We start from the raw sequence: 21170 nt of genomic DNA, 5'->3' as shown, positions 1-21170 counted from the left end.
CTTTTATTATTCACTTGCTGTCTTCTGTTTTCTATTCTGGGAGGTTTTTTTTAAGGGTTCTTGTTTGGCTGACTTTGCAAGATAATAGTTCCAAAATGTGATAAGCTGCTAGCACCTTTGCAAAGCTAAGCAGGGTCTGGTATTGCTTCAAACTGGATGGGGAGCTGTGTATTGAGATTCCAGCATTGGACTAGGTGACCCCTGGGGTTCCCTTGAATTCTATTATTCTCAATATTAATTTTTAAAGTATATTTCATAACTTTCACTAATTTCAAATTTGTTATCCATTTCTCTTTGGGATTTGGCTCCCCGCTTTCCTTCCATGCTGTTTTTGTACTCATCCCTTTTACATACTGCATGATATCACCTATTTCACCTAATACAGGTTCCTCTATTATATCACATATTTCACCTATTAATTTCTATCATTCTCATTTTGCTTTTTCCCTCCCCGCCCCCAAACAGGCTTCCCTTCTCCAATTTAGCTGAACTTCCCGCATTCTCTCCTTCAACTGCGAGCGCACATCTCCCACAGTATCTCTATGTCCCACTAGGCGCAGTTAGCTCCGCCTAACTACTGGCGACGCATGCGCAGTCTGCCGCGACGCCGTTGGAGGCTAGATGGCGGGGGCAAAGGGGGCGGGGCCGCGCGCTTCTCAGCCCCACCGCCGTGCCTTATACTTGAGTAGCTCCGCCTAACTGCTGGCAGCGCATGCGCAGCTTTCCTCCGCGCTGCCGTTGGCGAGCAGCATTGTGGGGCGCAAGATGGCGGCGGCGGTGCTGCAGGCGGCGTCTCGTCAGGTGAGGGTCGCGGTCGCGCGTGTCTTTCTCCCGAGAGGGGCTCGAGGCGGCTGACAGATTGGGAGCGTAAAAAAGGCGACAATTAGAAAAAAAACACACAGTTTGGCGCCATGAGTCCCGTCCTTTCCAGGCCTGTGCTGGGGGGGGGGTGAAGGACACGACAGGTTGGTGGAGGTTGTTGCCCTTGGGGGACAGAAAGCCGGGATTTCGTCCCGTGGGTTATTGGGCCCCAAACAGAAGCCCACACCAAAGTCTGTCTCCCCACCCCGCCAGAATAAACTCAGGAATGTAAATAGTCTTTTGCTTGGTTGCCTGTAGGAAATAGTGTAGTGCAGTGCCCTCTGCTAGCCAGGCATGCATTCCCCCTGAGTCACCCCATCAGGGTGCTACAAATTACAAACAATTGCGTCTCCAGGTGGGTAGGCTAGTAAACTATTTGTGGGCTCACACTTTTGTGGTCTTTCCCTCCCAAGACTAAATCTGGAAAAACGTTTGTCAGCAAATCAGATAAAAGTATAATTAGATTTTTTAAAAGAACAGATGCACTGATGGATATCTGGACACTTGCATCTGATTACTTGCACAAAATGTACCACACTTCAGTGGCGTAGCGTGGGTTGTCAGCACCCGGGGCAAGGCAAGTAATTTGCACCCCCTAACCCATGGATTTGCGCCCCCTAACCCTAACCCCCAGATGTTGCGCCCGGGCCCCCCTGCACCCCCCACGCTACGCCACTGCCACACTTTGACCCCGATTTATTTTTGTTATAATAATAGATCTTCCGCATACCATGTGTTGGACAAGTAAGGGGTTATTATGTTGACTGGAGGATGGTACGTGATGTTAAGAGAAGGAAGATGGCTTTTGAATATGCAGATCAGAGGCTGCGGCTGAATTCCCTTAGGAAAAACAAAATTTTGCCCAAAGAACTCCAGGTAAGATGAAAATACTGTTTTAAGATATTCTTGATTGTAGCAATGAACCAGGCATCCCCTCCCCATCTACATCACAGATTCAGAAATATATTTTATTTCAGTATGATATAACCATTGTAGGTTATGAACAGGTTATGAATAGAATCATCTCCTGATTCATTTCCCACAGTACATGCATTGCTTTTACATACTTTTTTAGTCATTGGTTTATCCAATTTCTATTCTTTCCAGAAGCTAAGAGTCCACTAAGCAAATAATAGTATGGAAGAAGGTAGCCTGTTGTGTGCAGTTACAGTATTACACTGAGGATCAGTTTGGAATGTAACCTACTGCTTGGGAATCCTGTAATTTTGTTTTAAGTTATTGTGTATTTATTGTGGTCGGTTCCCGGAAGTGGCATCTATTATGCATTTAAAACCTTTCTCATTGTGTCCTTCAATTAAAAATTCCAGGCAGTTTTTTTACTGGTTATTCTGTTCCAGACTGTACTCTTTCTTAAATTTAAAAGGCATCTTGAAAGCTCTTTTGTTTTCTATATGCTTTTACAATTTAACTGTTGGTTGTTCTCCATAGTGATTCAGTCCTTTTACAAAATTCCTTTTTTTCTAAATGTATTGTTGTAGGTAGTGTTTTAGTTGAGTACATGTGGCATTTGAATGCTCCAGGAACAAACTGTTAAAGAAAACAACACTTGTGTTATAGTAATTTAAAGTCTTAACCAATTTATTACAACACTGGGGCTGACCTGCCCTCCGCCATTCCTCACCCATTAACTTCCTAGACCTTCCCCTTCCCACACCAGGCAACTACTAAGATTGCTTTTCACTTTCCCATTTCTGAAGCGGCTTCTCTCTTCAGTTTTGCAACCCTGCTTTGCTCTCGTTTTTACCTTCGCCCCATGTCCATGCTTCTTCACTCTCCTTTTGTGCAAGCAGCCTTGTGCACAAACTTCCCACACAGTAACATCCTGAATCTACCTCCACCTACACATTGCAACTATGCACGCTTTTCATCTTCTGCCCAGGTATGAAGCCACCATCCCTTTCATCTTCCACCCTATTCCCACGCCTCCTACTCCCTCTTTTTTCGCAAACCCCCTTGCACCCTCAATTTCATCTTCACTCCCTTTCCCCCCTCCATATTTCCTCATTTTTCTCAACTCTCCCTTGCTTGAAGGATCGCTTGAAGGAGTTGGTTATGTTTAGCCTGGAAAAGAAGAGACTGAGATAGCCATTTTCTTAAGGGCTGTCACATGGAAGTTGGAGCAAGCTTATTTTCTCCTGCTCTGGAGGGTAGAACTCGAGGCAATGGCTTCAAGTTACAAGAAAGGAGATTCAGACTAAACATTTGGAAAAACTTTCTGACAGTAAGAGGAGTTCAGTAGTGGAACAGATTCGAGACACATGTTATTTTTGCCTGTGTGTTTGCAGATTCCTACCCGGGGGAATTAAAGCTTTGATTTGTCACAACCATAGTGGTTGTAAAACTGCTGTTGCTGTCACATTTCCTTCCTGTGTTGCTAAACTTTTAAGAGACAGTGTCCTTGTGAATGATATATACTACATGTGTCTCCCAATTTACACAGGGGTTACATTCTGGACCTCTGTATGAGTCAGTGAAATGTGCATAAATGGGAAGCACCTTAGAAAATCCTAGTGGCTTGCAAGGAGACCCTCCCCACAGCCCAAAGAGGATGTCCTCTTCAGGCTCTGCAAAGGGTCTCCTCGCAAGTCACTAGGACTCTCTATGGTGCTCCCCATTTCCAGGTTTCAGCAGATTGAATGCCAATAGATGGTGTGTAAATGGGGTGCTGCCTGTAGTAGCTCCAGGACTACCGATGGGTATTACCGCTGTTTTTATTTGTTCCAGGAAGTAGCTGAAAAAGAGATTGCTGCCCTTCCCCGGGACACCTGCCCGGCGAGGATCCGTAATCGATGTGTTCTGACATCCCGTGCACGAGCTGTAGTGTGGCGATGGAGGTTAAGCCGAATTGTCTTCCGCCATCTGGCTGACCATGCGCAGCTCTCTGGAGTGCAGAGAGCAATGTGGTGAGCCACCACCAACAAGGCTTTTCTTCAAAAAAGACAAAACTGAGTTCTATTTCAACTCCAAGGATGAATTAAAGACACATTATATAACTTGCAGCATGTAAGGAGTCTGGAGGGGGGCAATAGTCCCATCGGTAGAAGACCCTTAGCTAGAAGGGGGCAACCTTGTTTAATTTTGTCAAACCTGCCACACTTGCTCCTCTTGTACATTTAAAAATGACATGGAAAAATAAAGCAGTCCCACGCTTGGATTTTGTTTGTCCTTTGCATTTAAGGTTTGATATATAACATTACATTGTTGCAGGGTGTATATTGCTAGCAAATCTGAAAATATCACATAGACACAGAATTCAGATACACTACATAGTTACTACATGTATTTTCTTCCTGACTAAGCTGCTAAATGGATCGGTGCAGCTCTCACTGCCGCTAGATGGAGTGGCTAGGAACATGAGGGTTTAAGTAAATATAGTTATTCTATATTTTGCAATTCCTGTTAGTGGGTCTAGGACCTCAATGTCCTGTTATTTTGACTATTGCAATAATTACATTACAGCTTGTTCAGTCCATCGCTGTCCTCAATGAATATCTCCATAAGGACAGATTGGCACAAATCCTCATCAGCACAGAGGAGGAAGCCAGAGTGAAACATCAAAAACCCTGCCCCCTGGAGCCTCCCAGCAATGTACTTATCAGTCCTATTACATGCTAGTTAATCTGCATGCTTCAATAGTGCTCTTGAAATGGGCACCATCAATCTCTGAGAAAAGTATATGAAGCTTTCTATTTCCCTTGTCTGTACATACAGATTACGCATACATGCCCTGAAACCTATTTCCTCAATGGTTAGAAGTGAAAGTTTCTTATACAGAACTTGGGCAGGTGTGGGTAGTAAGTAGATGTTGATTTCAGACAACAGACAGTTGCACTCAAACTAGCTTACTTATTTTTATCAGTTTCACGAAAAGCACTTAAAGCTTTATGGAAAAAGGGCAACACATTTGAAGGAAAAGCCTTTCTGCATGCTTTATTTCCCATCTCCAATCTGAAATGTAAAACTTGTTTTTACGCAGAAGATTATGTAAACAGCACACTTTCTCTGATCTCAGCAGAAGCCCCATACAAAAGATGTACATTTAAGATGGGTATTGGTTCAAATATCTATCGGTAAATCATCTTTGACTTGCTTTTCTCGGCTCTCAACCCAGGCTTTGTTAATTGACCTCTTCATTTCATCATCGCCTTCAGCATACATCTTTTTCAGGAGATTCATCAACCCTTCACTCGGGTCCGAGGTGTCATAAGCAGCTTTCCTAGAGCATACAAACATACAGAAAATAATTACATCACCAGTTACACACAAAGTTTGGTATGCATTAAGATTTAAATACGCACAAGTAAGCAAACAGTAAAATAATGAGAGCTCCAATCCTAAACCTGTTTACCTGAAAGTTTTATTAAAAATCAGTGGAACACATACAGAGGGATTGTTAGGATTAGACTAAAAGCAACTGGCTGGGAGAGATGAAGCCTGGATAACTTTCAATTACTGTCTTGTTTCTCCCCACTTCTGCTTACAAGCCTCCCAACTCCCAAATATGAATCTGTGCCCTCTCTTATAATCAAAATACAAATGTTAAAAGTACATAGATCAGACCTCTCAGGGAGTAAGAGGTGGGAACATGAAAAAGTACAGACATTAAACCTGTCACTTGCGCTTACTATTCCTTCTGCATTACACCACACCTGCAGCCACTCTGGTAAACTATCCATATATCCCCCCAGAAAGCTTGTTTTGTATATTGAGAACCTTGGGTTTTCCTACAGGACAAATTAGTTCCTGAACATCTGGCATTCAATGTAGTATTAATTCCAGAAAGTGACATGGCCCTTTTGTGCAGCAAAACAAGCAACCAGGTTTTGCATATATTTAGTGGAATATTAAGTATTCGTGTTCTTGTAAGGACACAGGGAAGATTTCATTAAAAATACTGTGGCCTATTTCAGGTATGAGTAGCAAGAACCACCAGTAGGAAAAAATGGTTTCTGCAATAAATGTTACAAGCAAAGATTAAAAGCTCATTGTGTTGCAGTTTAGAAAGACATGGAATTGAGCCAGCTTAGCCCAGTGGTTCCATCGAAAAATGCATAGCTTGGATCCTGCAATCACCCACAGGCAGCAGTTTGAAACCTGGCTTTAAAAAAAAAAAAAAAAAATTAAGACATGGAATTGAATTCTATTATGAAAATGAACAAGTTCTAAATAAGATGATCTGGCAGAGCAGACTTAAAGAGATGCCTATCAGGAATACTCAGCAGACAAGATTATTGAAGTGGCATGATTTGAGCCACTAATAATGGAACCTGGATTAGACTTTTGCCTCAAAGTCTTTTGATTGCCACAACTGGCAACACCACGACAATAACTCTCAGCATCAAACACCAGCTCAACTGACAAATATTTTGAATGGATCAACACCACTTTGGGTTAACAAGCCTAATCTGCAAGTCCTTTTTTTCTACCAAACGCAACGCAACAGAAGAAGAAATAGAGGTGCACTTACTCCTTCTCCTTAGTCTCTTTTTCAACTTTTGTTAGGCACTCCCATTTTTCCTCTTGCTTTTTCCTACATAATATCAATATCATATCTGTTTTGATCTGCAAAAATAAGAAAAGCACTACAAAAAGTGAAACTAGGTGGCAGAATTACCGAACAGGCTAAGTATCAATAACTTTATTTTTAATAGTATTTAAAGAATGACAATTCAGTTATGTGAGTTAAAATATAGAATATGGACAACAGGCAGCAACAACAAAAAAGGGGCAAAATGAGCAGGAGAGATGGCGTTGTATGAGCAATTTTTGCTCACATGTAAAGTATAAAATAGACTAATCCTGTGCAACACTTTTGCCAGCCAAAGCCCACCCACTGAATTTGTTGTGAAACATTCAGAATGGGGCTCGTGTTAGCAGTATGTTCGTTGTCAGTAATTTAAGACAAGGTAATTGTTTTCACCAATCTGAACATTTTTTTGCGTTAATTCTCTACACAAATCTCAGAATAAATGCTCTCTTATATACAAATGTTGTTTCTCTACTAGACAGGTCACATGATTGTAATTTGAAGGTTGCGAGATACAGTATGTGCGTTCTCTTGGGTGCAGCAAAAATTTCTTTCAGCTGCACCCAAGAGAAAGAATCTATCCTTATCAAGTTCAATTGTTGTTGTTGTTTAGTCGTTTAGTCGTGTCCGACTCTTCGTGACCCCATGGACCAGAGCACGCCAGGCACTCCTGTCTTCCACTGCCTCCCGCAGTTTGGTCAAACTCATGTTAGTAGCTTCGAGAACACTGTATCAAGTTCAATACTGCCTGCTAAAGCCTAAGAAACCACATATATAACATGAATGAGACTAGGCCCCTTGGATGGCATCGAACAAAGTGCTTCTGCTAGTGCAGGGACTTGTGGCTGTGCAGCGTAACTCCACTCCCTCTCCCACAGCTCTCCAGAGCAGATTTAGGGAGGGGGGAAACCATTGTGCTAATGGAAGCTCTTCTTTGGATACTGTTCATTCTTCCCAACAGACTGGTTTCTTTGTGAAAGACTCTCTCTTGTTATGTCAAGTGGTACAGCCCAGATTTGTGACCTCAGGGACAAGTGGGCCTCTGAGGTATGTGGCTGACTGTCCTCTATCGCCCAGCAATATTGAAAACAGAACGTAAATATATGGGCAGGAAGCCTATCAAGAAAGGGTATCTATCCATCGTGAAACCACAAGCTACAGAACTGATGGCTCACCCCCTAGCAAGTGCCTAATGACTAATCTGCAGCAGGTAGTAACACGGGAAGCAGCCCTAAGCTGTGGAAACCATAGGAATCTACAACGTTAGCATGTACTTGAAAAGAAGCGTTTACCTTCCACGAGCTGCTTTCCACAGAGATGGGTTTCAGAAGATTGTTGAATGTCATAGTGTAGTTCTTGTTATTCAGATTCTTCACCAGCAGATCAAATGATCTAGACGGAAGAAAAGATTAATCATAAAGGCACAGCCATGATCTATCAAATTCAGAGAAAGCTGACATGGAAAGGGGGGGGGGAATAAATTGCTCTGCACCTAAAATCTAGTATCACAAACCTAGAGTAACATATAAGACATACCGTATTTTTCGCCCTATAGGACGCACTTTTTCCCCTCCAAAAATGAAGGGGAAATCTGTGTGCGTCCTATGGGGCGAATGCAGGATTTCGCTGAAACTTGGGAGAGCTTCCTTCAGGAAGCTATCAGCAAGCCTGGGGAGCCCGCGGGAGTTCCCACACGGCTCCCTAGGCTGCGGATAGCAGCCTGCCGTCCGGCGCGCGGGCGCCCTGAAGCAGAGCGCCCCACACTTCGGGAAGCTATCCACAGCCTGGGGAGCCCGTGGGAGTTCCCACAGGGCTCTCTAGGCTGCAGATAGCAGCCTGCTGTGCAGGGCGCGCTGAAGCAGAGCGCCCCGCACTTCGGGCAGACATCGGGCAGCCCCACAAGCTTGGGGGACAGCGGGGAGGCGGAGTGCCGCCATACTGCTGTTCTCCGACCTGGTTTGGTTTCCCCGACCTGGTTGGGGGGGGGAAATAAAGGAAAAAGGGTTTTCCTTTATTTCCCCCCCAAAAAACTAGGTGCGTCCTATGGGACGGAGAGTCCTATGGGACGAAAAATACGGTAACTGAAGCAAAAGAGCTCAAAAGGGGAAAACAACAATAAATACTACAAAGATAACAGAAGCGGGTAAAAGTCAAGCCCAGAGATATTCGCATTAAACTGTAAGGAAATTAGTGTGACTTTAAGACACAGTAAATAACGATTCGATGACGCAACTGAGTTGGCTAGATGCTAATAGACAAGTCCTGTGAGGCAAAACAGCAAAATAAATTGGGTGAGGAGGGGAAAGCACCCATCAGATCGAAGTGTCCAGCAATTAACCAGAGCTCAATCAACAGAAGCAATTATGGCAAGCAGACAAGAGAAACAAAGTGGAGATGGAAGAAAGGAAAGCAGAAAAAATGGAAATGGAACTCAGAGGAGGAACAAGGAGCTGGGGGCGAAATCTAAAGAAAAAAGGCATCAAACTGAGATGTATAAATAATTATGAGAAAGCATATGGTACTTCAAAATCAAGAGGGGTAGCAACTATAATTTCAAAGAGATGAGGGTTTAGTATATTAAAGATGAAGAAAGATCCTGAAGGAAAATACATTATAATTCAGGGAACAATGGCAGGGGAAGAATACACTATAATTAATACTTCTGCTCCTAATGAAAATCTGGTGGAATTTTTTCATAAAATGTTTAAGGAAATGGAGGATTTGAATATATGGGCTATATGATTATGGCAGGAGATTTCAATATAGTATTAGATAAACAATTGGATAAGTCAAATCCTATCCCAGAGGAAAGATGTAATAACATTACAGGATTAGCAAAAATTATGAAAAGGAAAGATATGAAAGATGTCTGGAGAGTGATGAGGGGAGGAGAGAAGAAATTTTCTTTCTTCTTACCAATGCATAAGACCTATTCAAGGATCAATTATATCTTCTTTTCAAAATATATTCATATACTGTACATCAATTTGCGAAAGAAATTTAATACTTGGGAACTATTTCACTAGCTTCTGAAACATCTTAATATGGGAACAAGCAGCCAGGGACAAACAAAGCAAGAAATGATTCAAGACACAATCTGTACTTCCTGGCATTTAATGAAACACCCACCTTTCTGTGAAGTGCACCTTCACATTCTCAGCTGGCAGATGCTGAACTCCACTTAAAGTGATGTAGATTTTCAAAAACTTATCTGACTGATCCCAAGCTAAAGGGATTAAAAGAAAGCTGTATTTATTACATTCCTTCCAAACTGCTCTCCCTAGGTGATGATCTTAGTGAGCAATTTCTTCATCTTCTAAGATTGTAGCAGGCACTGCCCACACTTCTGCAAACAATTCTGGCAACCATGAGGGTTAGAAACATGTTTGTTTTTAATGTAAACTGGAGTTGCCAGGAAACAATCACTGTATGTTCCAACGTATAAGACGACTTTTTAACCCAGGAAGTCGGGGGTCGTCTTATACACTGGGTATGGTTGTGGGGGTCGTCTGAGTGTTGCCCTCCACAGCAGTAAAGTCCAATGGGAAGCTCTCCACTGGCTGCCCATGCTCCCCCCACAAGACATGGGACTGGGGGGCAGCTCCTCTGATGTCCCTCAGAGCACCTTCAAAGCAGAGGCAGGGGGAGCCAGACCAAACCATTGTCCCCAAAAGAAGCGGGGGGGGGGGGAATTCCTTCTCACGGCTCGCTATGCCTCCCAAGTGCCGAACTCCCTGCTCACCCACATGGACTACTGAAGCAACACCTGCCCTGGGCGCCCCCAGTGTGTATGCGCATTTTCTACATTTTTGTGTGTCTCCGCTCTCTCTCACTGCCCCCCCCCATGGATGGACACTGCCGAGCTCAGGCAAGAGAGAGAGAGAGCACGCTTTCAGGCAGCTGGTGTGAGGGGGGGGCACCTGTGTGAACTGCGCTTACGAGCCCTGCACTGTTTCTCTTCCCTCTTACGAAAGGGCGGAGGGGAGGTGGAGCTAGAAGGGGGGGGGACTGCAGACGGGGGCACGTGGGTCTCTCTCGTGCGTGCGCGGGGCTGTTAAGCGGCTGTTTGGCGGCCGTTGGGGCTCTGTGAGGCGAGGGAGGTGGGGGGGGAGATGGGTCCAGTGAGGGAAAAGAGGGGCGGCAGCTTCTCCTCCTCCTCTCCCCCCCTCACACGGAGAGCGATGGAGGGAGCCCTTCCCACCAAAACAGGGGCAAGAGGCGGCTACGCTGGCCTGGCGGCCCCACAAAGCACCGGGGAGGCAGATCATGAGAGGGAAATATTGACTATTATACCGAGAGAGAGAGAGAGATACACCGTATGTTCCGGCTGCCACCGAGAATGGAGGAGGCATGAGGCAAGCAGGGCTTTGAAGTCCTCCCCTCCATCCGCCCCTCCCCTGATCCTCCTGTGAGGCCCCCAGCGCCCCAGCTGCAGTGTGTGTACAGGGATGAAAAGACTGGCTGCCTCTAGCTGGCTGCAGGCATTGGAAGAGGAATAATCTTATACGGCGAGTATATCCCAAATTTTAACCTGAAAAGTTGGGGGTCGTCTTATACGCCCAGTCGTCTTATATGCCGGAAAATACGGTATGCATCAAGTAACAGTTATTATGGTTTTCATGTGCTCATGTGGGATCACAAAAAAATCCCTTGTTCATGACATAAAAAGTATATCAATCTCTGCACAATAACCTACTTTTCCATATATAATCCAACCTATGATTCATGGATTAAAAAATTATATAACTGGCTGTGATGCTAAGCAGTTTACTAAGCAGTTTACAAGATGTTGATATTCTCTTGAATCTCTTGTATTAATTCAAAATGTATGGGTGGATCAGACCTACCATAATTGTTGATTTTCACTGTGTATCCTGTTGGAGGTGGTCTTTCTTCTTCAGATGTTTCTGCTTTTATTTTGATTGGTAACTGGTTCTTGATTTCTTTTTCTATCTTATTCTTTTCTGACAGCAACACATCATGAACCCTCTTTCTTGATGCTTTTTTCAAAAGCTCTTTCACCTCATCTAAATCTTTATGTAGCTGGATGAAACACATAGAGCACACAAATCTGTAAGCTGCCTTGAAAGCAAGTGCTGATAAAGAATTAAAATAATCCATACAGTACAATCAAAGCACAGCAAACAGTTAAAACCACAAAAAGCACATTAAGGAAATAATCAGGCCAACTAAAGTATCACAAACTATCGTACAAATTTTTGGCATTTCCACAGAAACCATACAGCCTGGAGAACTTGCAAGCTTGCACATTATTCTGTGTTATTTTGCTTGGTCTAAAAAGATATTCCTCCAATATAGATATTGAGCATTTTGTATGGGTCGACACTAAACATTTTAAAAATGAAACTAGATTCTATTGTCATTTAAAAGACAACATACTGAAAAGTTGTGAGGAAGACACTGGAAACAAGAGACAAGAGATGAGACACCACTACTGGAAAGTTCCTCTCTATAGTTAGGTGAAGGCAAAGGGACCCCTATAGTTAGGTAAAGGTTAGGTCCAGTCGCGGCCGACTCTGGGGTTGCGGCGCTCATCTCGCTTTATTGGCTAAGGGAGCCGGCGTACAGCTTCCGGGTCATGGGGCCAGCATGACTAAGCTGCTTCTGGCGAACCAGAGCAGCGCACGGAAATGCCATGTACCTTCCCGCCGGAGCGTTACCTACTTATCTACTTGCACTTTGACTACTTGCACTTTGCACTACTTATCTACTTGCACTAAGTTGGCAGGAGCAGGGACCGAGCAACGGGAGCTCACCCCGTCGCGGGGATTCGAACCGCCGACCTTCTGATCCGCAAGCCCTAGGCTCTGCGGTTTAACCCACAGCGCCACCTGTGTCCCTTCTCTATAGTTAGCACCTGCCTAAATTCAGAAGATCAGGCAATTGGAGCATAGCTGTCAACTTTTCCCTTTTCTCGCGAGGAATCCTATTCGGAATAAGGGAATTTCCCTTTTAAAAAGGGAAATGTTGACAGCTATGATCTGGAGAAGAGACGTTAACACTTTCACTCCACAAATTAACAAATGGTGGAATGGATGTCAGAACAGATCTTTTCCATGCTATCCTTTACAGTCAAGCAGGAATGAATTTGTGCCTTCTGATTCCATGTAACACTAGACCTCTCTTCACCATTTGCCCTCCCTGCCTAAATGCACGAAGGGGTGGGGGGTGCGGGTGCGCACACCTTTTCACCCTGCTCCTGATGTCACATGCTCCCCAGACCCTTCACACTCACTTTTGCATTGAGTGTGACATTTGCAGAGGGCACAGCATTACAGGCACTAGGCTCTGAACAAAAGGGAATCCCACACAATCACAGTATGTGTGCATGTTGTCCTGCTCTTGCCATTGTCCTGTTCACTGTAGAAGGTGGGGGGTAAGCAGGGCCAATAGAACATGCAATATTGAGAATGTGACCAAGAAGCACCACCCCACATAATAATAATAATAATCATAATAATAATAATACCACCTTTATTGTTAATGTACAACCTGTGTACAATGAAATTAACCGAGCCTCCCCCCCCAAACACTCATTGCACTCTATGTGCTTGTTGCACAACACACCAACCCTGAAAGTCAGTTGCGCTATATTATTTTCCATTCAGCAGCCTAACAACCGACGGATAGAAACTGTAAAAAAGCCTGTTGGTACGACTGATTATACAGTGGTACCTCCAGATACGAACGGGATCCGTTCCGGAAAGTAAGGAAAGTAAGTGCAGGGCTGAGTACAGATATACTTGACACTGCAGCAACCTTTCCACAGGCCTCCCAAATGGAGCTCACAGACCACAGTTCTTGCATACTGAGACAAGTGGATCATTGTAAGAGCAAACTACAATCAAGCCATGTAGTTGAGATAACAGAATCATAGCACTGGAAGGGACCCCGAGGGTCATCATGTCCCACCCCCTGGCAAATACACATTCCGTCGTGGTGATGGTCACGCAGGTTTAAGGGGCCTTTGGGTGCCGAGTTTATATATATCTGAGTTTCTAGCCCCCCGGTCCCTGCCAGCCCCGCCTTTCCCCAATGCGCCCCCATCTGGAACAGAACCCCCCTTCTGTGCTTGGGGAGGCCTCGGTGTCGCCGCCCGGCCTATTTTGCCTCCTCGCTTTGTCCTGCTCTAGTTCATCTCGTTCCTCTCCCTCCCCCCCGCCTCTTTGGTACCCTTCCCAAAGGGGTCCTTTCTCCCGCGCTCTGCACATGAGCAGGAGCCCCCTCCTTCCTCCCTCTCCGCCCCGCGAGCGGCCCCCGCCGGTCCCCTCGAGGCGCCCAACGGCCCTTCTTCCCTGGCCCGCCCGCGCGCCGCGCGCCTCCGCCTCACCTCCTCCATGGCTGGAACAGGGGCCCCACCAAGCGGTCTCGCGCATGCGCCGCCCAGCACCGCCCCCGCCCCGGAGTTGACGCCGAAGCGGCGACGCGTGGCTCGCCCAATCAGAACCGCGCCGGCCGCGCTGCTCTCATCGCCCCGCCCCCGAACTTTCTGACCTTAATCGTCACCGCTATGCGCCCAGCCCAGCCAATAGTCGCAACGCGCCCGTACAGGAAGCGGAAGAGGGAGAACTATGGGAGGGGGAGATGGAAACGGAAGAGGCGCGTCTCGTTTTTCTGGATGCGCAGTTTCCGGGTTCAGTTTCGGAGAGGCCGTTCTGTGGTTTTTTCTGCGAGGGCGAAAGCGAAGGCTGCCTGTTGAATTATAGTCATATAGAATTTATATATTCATTTATTATAGATAGATAGATAGATAGATAGATAGATAGATAGATAGATAGATAGATAGATAGATAGATAGATAGATATTGCACTTCTATTCCCACCTCTTTCTCCAAGGACCGCAAGGTGGCCTGCGTGGCTCTCCCGCCTTCCTCCTCCATAGGGTAATAGAATTGTAGAGTTGGAATGGGCCCCTCAAGAGTCATCTAGTCCAACTCCCTGCGATGTAGGAACCCCCACAACTCCTCTGTTGGAAGATCAGCCTGAGGCAGTGACTGTGACCCAGGGCCACTCCCAGTGAAGTTCGTGGGCAGAGAGGGAGGATTTGAACCGTGGTCTCTACCAGATCCTAGTGGAAACGCTCTTAACCACTTGAGATCCTTCAAAAATGTTTTTCCCACCCCACCGCCCTACTTTAAATATTAAGTCCCCCACAATTGCAAATACAGTCTGTTATACCTCCATATTTCAGAGAGGAGCAGTGGTGGCTGAGGAAACGTAAGAATATAAGGAGAGCCAGGTTGGATCAGCAGCTGCAGATGAGAAATCTGTATTTGCATTCAGCCCAGCATCCTGTTCTGACAGTGGCGGATCAGATGCCCCAATGGGAAGCCCGCAAGCAAGATCTGAGCACAAGAGCACTTTTTCCCCTCTTGTGACCTTCAGCAACACGTTCAGAAGCATGCCCTCTCCAGCTGTGGAGGCAGAGCATAGCCACAATGGCTACTAGCCATCAATAGCCTAATTCTCCATAAATTTGGCCAATCCTCTTTTAAAGCCATCCATGTTGGTGGCCATCACTGCCATCCACATGACCTAGATTGACAGATTTTGAAACTGGAGTGCTGTTTGACTGGGTAAGAGAGACCACCATTATTATATATTTAGCAACATCCAGTATACCTTTGGCAATCTGGTGCTCTCCAGAGGTTTTGTACTAAAACATCCACTGAAACTCTTCCTGTTCTGGTTGGCAAATACTTCTATGTAATGTAAGGCATAATTTTGTACATAATCAGACTCCCAGTTTTAAATATATATTTAGTAAAGGAAATGCAGGCTCTGGGGCTGCAAAACTGAACTGTAATGGTGAGGGAAATTAAACCTTCCACAATGGCTTTTAAAAAAATAAATTTCCACACCTTCCTTTCCATTTCAGCCTTCTGGAGTCTTATTTCTCCCCCATAGGTGGGAAAGTGTGCAGGGCAGGGGGGATTTTACTACAGAAATGCCAACGAAGAAAGGATTGGTTTCACTCCCACCTGCATTTCTTCCCAAATCTTCCCTCACATACAAATGTAAGGCTGTCATCGCTCAGCCCTATGAAGCATCTCATCACAATTCTTGATTTGCATGGGCTGGGGAGGAGAGCATAAGAGAAGGCAAGCTGAACAGCAGCAGAGGTTTGAATAAAGGAAACTCAGAGCAGCAATTATAAGGAGAAAAGTTTGTGGGGAGCCCTAAAACCTTATGATTAGCTGCAGCAAAGATTCAGAAAGGCAGAGTCTGTTATATATTCCCTGCTGTTACAGTCTTAATTAGTTTGGGAGATGGACCCTATAGGCAAATTCTCAATGGCACAAGATCTGGTCCACTCCTCCTCCAAGTCCACTGGTTTTTAACACAGGTTCAGCTAGCTCATATTGTAAGAGCCAGCTCCTCCTTATGGTGTCAGGGTTTTAAGGTACAAAGAACATATTGGCATATGTGGTAGCGCTGTAACTATGTACACAAGTTCTGGAAGCTGGTTGTAAATTGGTATTATTGTTGGCAAACAGGTCACCGTGGACGCGAAGTTGTGTTTTTTATCCATTTCTGATGGTGCCAATGCTTACTTCTCAGTATCTGTTGGTTACTGCTCATTTAGTGATCTCTCAAGGATGAAAGGACACATCCTGTTACTCTCTGAATTTGTGGATTTAATAGTCATGCTTATTGCCATTTCTGAAAAACTGACTCAAAATCCTTGCTGCCAGAGGTCATGCAGACTCCTCAATTTCTTCTGCTTGGGACTGTTTCTACTAAATTTGAGTTTATTTGGCATTAATGATTATTTGATATGCTTTGTATAAATATGAACCTTATATTTCACTCTGGAATATATCTTATGCTACTGATTATTATTCTGTCATCTTGTTTTTAATTCCTCTTGCTCTTAAAATAATACAAGTTATTCAGGGAAGCAAACTTATTTGACAGAATGCCTGGTTTTAATAATTATTTTAACTGTGTTATGTATTTTTATTTTGTCTTAGGTATCTTTTTTTGTAACCACTTAAACTTCACAAATAAATAATATTCACTTGTATATACCCTCCCACAGTACATACTATTCATAAAAAACAACAACACAACCAGATGTGGTTGCTAACCACAGTATTAGTATGTTTGGTTTGGCCCTCAGTTATCATGAGCAAGTCAAATTTTGAATTATAGTGTTGAAAACTCCTAATGGCAAATACTCCTAATGAAAACTCCTAATGGCAAAGCAATGACAAACCTAGACCGCATCTTAAAAAGTAGAGACATCATCTTGCCAACAAAGATCCGTATAGTTAAAGCCATGGTTTTCCCAGTAGTGATGTATGGAAGTGAGAGCTGGACCATAAAGAAGGCTGATTGCCAAAGAATTGATGCTTTTGAATTATGGTGCTGGAGGAGACTCTTGAGAGTCCCATGGACTGCAAGAAGATCAAACCTCTCCATTCTGAAGGAAATCAGCCCTGAGTGCTCACTGGAAGGACAGATCGTGAAAGCTGAGGCTCCAATACTTTGGCCACCTCATGAGAAGAAAAGACTCCCTGGAAAAGACCCTGATGTTGGGAAAGATGGAGGGCACGAGAAGAAGGGGACGATAGAGGACGAGATGGTTGGACAGTGTTCTTGAAGCTACCAGCATGAGTCTGACCAAACTGAGGGAGACAGTGGAAGACAGGAGGGCCCAGCATGCTCTGGTCCAGGGGATCACGAAGAGTCGGACATGACTAAACGACTAAACAACAACAACAATGGCAAAGTGAGCATCATTAAACTTTATTGTAGAGAACTGACTGATAGGCTATTGCGTTAATTTGGATTAAAATCAGCACAGAACAATGTCCCAGGAACACTTTTCATAACATGGAAACCAAGTACATAACCAACTTCTTATCCAGTAGTGATGTTGGCCTGTGAGACATTATTATACACATTACACATAATAAAAAAAATATTTCCATCAATTTAAGCAATAGTATAATTCTCCATGAAATAAGCATTTCTATAAACATTTTATGTTAAATTCAAAAATGTAACAAATGTTTTTTTGCACTTTAGAAAGATATAAAACAAGTATGATTTCCAGACAGACACAGGAATCTTCTGAAAAATTTGTTCTGCCAGTCAAAGGTGAAGGTCACCTTCCATCAAAGTATTTTGGACACATTTTACCAGGACCAAGAATGTCTTCTACACAAGCCCTGTGCAAAAGAGCAAAGGATGCAATCCACTAGGAAGTTCACCTCTGCTAGCTTCGATTCATTTTGAAGGTGAGTGCTCCAAAGAGCTTTTGTGAGATGTGCCCCAAGTCTGCTGATTGGCAAAAGAGAACAGAGGTATGGGAAAGAGCTGTTTCCCTTATTTGCAATATACGGCATAAGTTACGGAATGCTTAAAGGCAGCATTAAAGTAGATGTGGTTTTATGCATGTTCTCGTTTAGTAGCTTTACAAGATTTTTATTTTTTAAATTACTGTTGTTCCACTTGTTATAGATGTGGCCTGAGACTCAGGCCTTAAACAACAGGTGCATCTTGGCAGGGTGCAACAATAGCTGTAAACCTTTGAACTGATCTACCAGGAAACGCTCTGGCATTATAATAAATGTGCTTTTTCTTCATTATTTTACCCTGCCCTCTCTCTCTTCTCCCAACGTGGGGAAAAACTGTCTTATAAATAATTATGAATATTTTTTAGCAACATATGAAACACATAGTTCTGAATTATTTGCTCCCCATACTTGAACTTCTAGGCATACAAAATAACATGTAAAATATGAAGGTACCAGGATGTGGCAAGGCAGCTGGGAACGAGTATTCCACATATAACAGAATTCTTTAAATAACTTCCCTTCGGAAAGGGCCACATCAGAACAAATAAAAGACACTGAAGGAATTGGTTTGCAGGCTGGCTCTCCTGCCTGTCTCCTGCTTCCCCCTTTGAACAGGTGCTATTGGGTGAATATCCAAGGGGTTTCAGGCTGCTTTGTCCATTGTGCTCTTGGTGCCTGGAATCCAGCTGGAACTATGTGCTGCCCTCTTTGGGTGACGACGACAGCTGAGCCTGCTGTAGTGGCTGTGTGCCAGTAGCTGTTTTGATAGAGTTCAGGGTTTTGCTAAACCAAGAGTTCTTGGCAGCTTGGATTTCACTCATAAGTGCTCCTCTCTGGTGTTCTAGCTCCTGTGAAATGAAAGCAGTCCAGTGCTGATCAGAGAAGTATTCAGCAGGGCTTAGACATTTGAGTCATCTTTTGCTGAAATTAACCAGCTTAATAAAAATTGTTGCCAAGTTTATGGATAATTGTCTATGTACAACTTCAGTGATAATCACAGCAACAACATATATATCTGCTTACATTACATTACAATGTAATGTAAGGTGTATTGGGTGTTAGGAGAAAGGTAGTACCTCTGGTGAGGGACACATTGTGCTCCTTTGGGGTAGCTTGTCTCCCTTTGGTCCCCACCCTGCACTCAGCTCTCACCTGCGGCTCTGGAAGCTGTCAGCGTGTGACAGTGGTCACACCCTGGAAACAGCTTTGACTGGTCAGCTAAAGCAAGTGAAGCTGGCTGATGGGTCTTAAATCTAGGGACTTCCGCTGCATGGAAAGAGGCTCTAGCAGATTGAGTGGACAAGACCAACAGTGGTTCAGCGGTCGGAAGGAGGTTTCTACATGTGCTGTAGAGGCAAGTGTGGCATCAACCTGGAAAGGTAGCCCATCTAGGAGAAGGAAAACTCTGATCCTAAACCTTCATTGGCCTGTGGGATATCTTTGGGAGAAGAAAAGGCTAAGGAGTAAACCCTACACAAATCCAGAGTGGAGTCTCTAAAACGGTTGGATGGTGCCTTCTATGCCTCCTTCTGGTAACGCCTGCAGCCAAGCTGGTGCCAAACGTATCGCTGCTTTCCTTTGGACCATACCAGAGAGGCTGAGAGGGAGTTTTTGTTGTCTGGGCAGCCAGCAACCTCCATACACACTGCCCAGGCTTGCACCCCGGGGAGGTCACTTCAGTGCTGCTAATGTAGCGGATTTACTTCACTTCCAGAAGTGCACTCCATTGTCTCTTGAGACAGGTGGATGCCAGCAACAATGTAATTGTGAGTTGTACGGTTTTAATTTTTAAAAAGTGTCAATCCTTCTAAAGATTATTATGAAAATCCTTCTCAACAGATTTGCAAGGAACAATTAAATAAAAAAAAAAACCCGGAACCCCTTCTCTTCTAATGAAGCAAAGACAAAGCAGCCCCCCCTGAAAAGTAACAGAGGAATCCAAATGGGGACTGGACTGCTGTGGATTCCCCACTGCACCCCCAAAGCCCTGCCAGCAATTGACGTGCAGAATGGAAGGGGTAGATTATTCCTCTGTGTCACTACACCAGGGGGATGAAGCAGTTTTGGATTCAATCACAAGATTCTCATCACAGGAGTCCCACCAAAGAAGGCTTCATTGTCAATGAATACGTTTGCCTCAAAAACATGCTATCTGTCCCTCCAATACAGCTAGATGGGTAGAAAAGCTATAGTTCATTCTTTACCATACCAAGAGATGCAACAACAGCCTATTTTCAGCAATGCAGTACAGCATGCATAGAATGACGTTACCTGTATTTTGCATTTGGCTTCCACAAGTTGTAGTTTGGTCTGTGCCAGGTCCAACTCCATCTCTCTCAGCTGCTTTTTAAGGGCATCTTTCTCATCATCTGTGTCTGTTCTTGGGCTCTCTCTCGGTACAGCAGGCACTTTCAATGTCCCCTCTTTACTGAATATTTCACTACAATGTTTGCAAGCCATCACCTTACCCTGAAATAGTCAAATCAGAGAGTCAGTTGATAGTTATGATATCAAAGAGGCTGCTCACTATGCTAGGGTGATGTTGTGAGTTGCAACTACAAAGTCGCTGGGCAGATATGTGGCTCTTCCTGGCCAAAAGGATACCAGAATTTCCTGAACTGAAGACAACATATTGTAAAAAGGTGTAACATCATCTGGGACCAGTTTGGCATGAAAATCTGAGACCTCAATACATTGTTGGTGCCAGAGACTGGCCATGTCCACTTTCAGAAAACTAAATCATATTCACATCACACACTGGGTGGTATTCTGCTTGGGTGAATTTCTACTTGCTCAACTTTCTCCCACTCCAGGCACATTCTGTCTTAAAAATTTATCTGTGATCAGAACCCTTATTAAACAGACGAAGATTTCTAAGTTTATTCACAGAATGCACTTAGAAGCCCACTTCAGTCCTTAGTGCAGAACATGTGAAGGTCTGAAGAGGTGCTGGATGTCTTTAAGACATTGGGAGCAGGGTACGTGTGTGTGCCCTGCCCACAAATAAAGCACTCCTGTGTTCAGGTGAGTGTGACAGAAATCATCAATGAATCTACCAAGGCCTCTTCCAGATATTTTTTAGGCAGGTCAGCCTTTCCACATTAGAACTTCACCTTTAACTGTCAGACAGAATAATTAAAGCAGACAAAACTCTTCACAGTACTCCAGGGCTTTGAAGAGCTGCACCTTTACCTAGGAAACCGCACAGCTGTTAAAAAGGTACATCCCATGTGTAATATAAATATCTAATTAACTGCATATTCAATAGGCAGTCATTGATTATACTGTGTTGTGGTAATAGTTCCTAGCTCAGATCACAAAATGATCCATGCATTATTATTTTTTTACAAAGAGTTACACTGTGATGTTAAAAGCCTTTTCAAAAGAGTTCTGCCGTCGTTGCCCTCTGCTGAAATGCCACCAAGGCCTTCTTT

The 21170-nt window shown here is 44.2% G+C and overlaps 4 protein-coding genes across 7 annotated transcripts in view; 1 reads left to right on the top strand and 3 right to left on the bottom strand.

Annotated features, from left to right (window-relative positions):
• DARS2 (aspartyl-tRNA synthetase 2, mitochondrial) overlaps positions 1-21170 on the bottom strand; it is a 1012941-nt gene that overhangs the window by 668462 nt on the left and 323309 nt on the right. The window lies entirely within an intron of this gene.
• Positions 650-4036, top strand: MRPS14 (mitochondrial ribosomal protein S14). Its single transcript, XM_083507274.1, has 3 exons — positions 650-801; positions 1579-1737; positions 3607-4036. The coding sequence occupies exons 1-3, from the start codon at positions 766-768 to the stop codon at positions 3787-3789; spliced, it is 378 nt and encodes a 125-aa protein (XP_083363400.1). The 5' UTR covers positions 650-765; the 3' UTR covers positions 3790-4036.
• On the bottom strand, positions 4037-13923 carry CACYBP (calcyclin binding protein). The gene is made up of 6 exons (XM_083507284.1): positions 13761-13923; positions 11257-11452; positions 9539-9635; positions 7702-7801; positions 6350-6444; positions 4037-5098 (listed from the first exon to the last, which is right to left on the bottom strand). The coding sequence occupies exons 1-6, from the start codon at positions 13767-13769 to the stop codon at positions 4939-4941; spliced, it is 657 nt and encodes a 218-aa protein (XP_083363410.1). The 5' UTR covers positions 13770-13923; the 3' UTR covers positions 4037-4938.
• RABGAP1L (RAB GTPase activating protein 1 like) overlaps positions 17167-21170 on the bottom strand; it is a 151877-nt gene continuing 147873 nt past the window's right edge. For all 4 annotated transcript variants that reach the window (XM_083507093.1, XM_083507097.1, XM_083507096.1 and 1 more), the window contains 2 exons: positions 20008-20205; positions 17167-18584 (listed from right to left, as the gene is read on the bottom strand). In XM_083507093.1, the coding sequence (XP_083363219.1) occupies positions 18429-18584; positions 20008-20205 (354 nt within the window). In that variant the 3' untranslated portion in view covers positions 17167-18428. The remainder of the gene's footprint in view (positions 18585-20007; positions 20206-21170) is intronic.

The sequence above is a fragment of the Podarcis liolepis genome (genome assembly GCF_965112155.1).
Source record: "Podarcis liolepis genome assembly, chromosome: 6".
In the NCBI taxonomy this organism is placed as follows: Eukaryota; Metazoa; Chordata; class Lepidosauria; order Squamata; family Lacertidae; genus Podarcis; species Podarcis liolepis.
This window is presented reverse-complemented; position numbering and strand designations above follow the sequence as displayed.

What these genes read in the sequence shown, in the direction of transcription:
- CACYBP (XM_083507284.1), bottom strand. An exon ending in TGGAAAGCAGCTCGTGGAAG is followed by an intron (nt 6,445 to 7,701) that starts GTAAACGCTTCT and finishes TTATTTTTGCAG; the next exon opens with ATCAAAACAGATATGATATT. An exon ending in AAAGAGACTAAGGAGAAGGA is followed by an intron (nt 5,099 to 6,349) that starts GTAAGTGCACCT and finishes TGTATGCTCTAG; the next exon opens with GAAAGCTGCTTATGACACCT.
- MRPS14 (XM_083507274.1), top strand. Translation starts at nt 766, where the DNA reads ATGGCGGCGGCGGTGCTGCAGGCGGCGTCTCGTCAG. An exon ending in TGCAGGCGGCGTCTCGTCAG is followed by an intron (nt 802 to 1,578) that starts GTGAGGGTCGCG and finishes TTATAATAATAG; the next exon opens with ATCTTCCGCATACCATGTGT. An exon ending in TTTTGCCCAAAGAACTCCAG is followed by an intron (nt 1,738 to 3,606) that starts GTAAGATGAAAA and finishes TATTTGTTCCAG; the next exon opens with GAAGTAGCTGAAAAAGAGAT.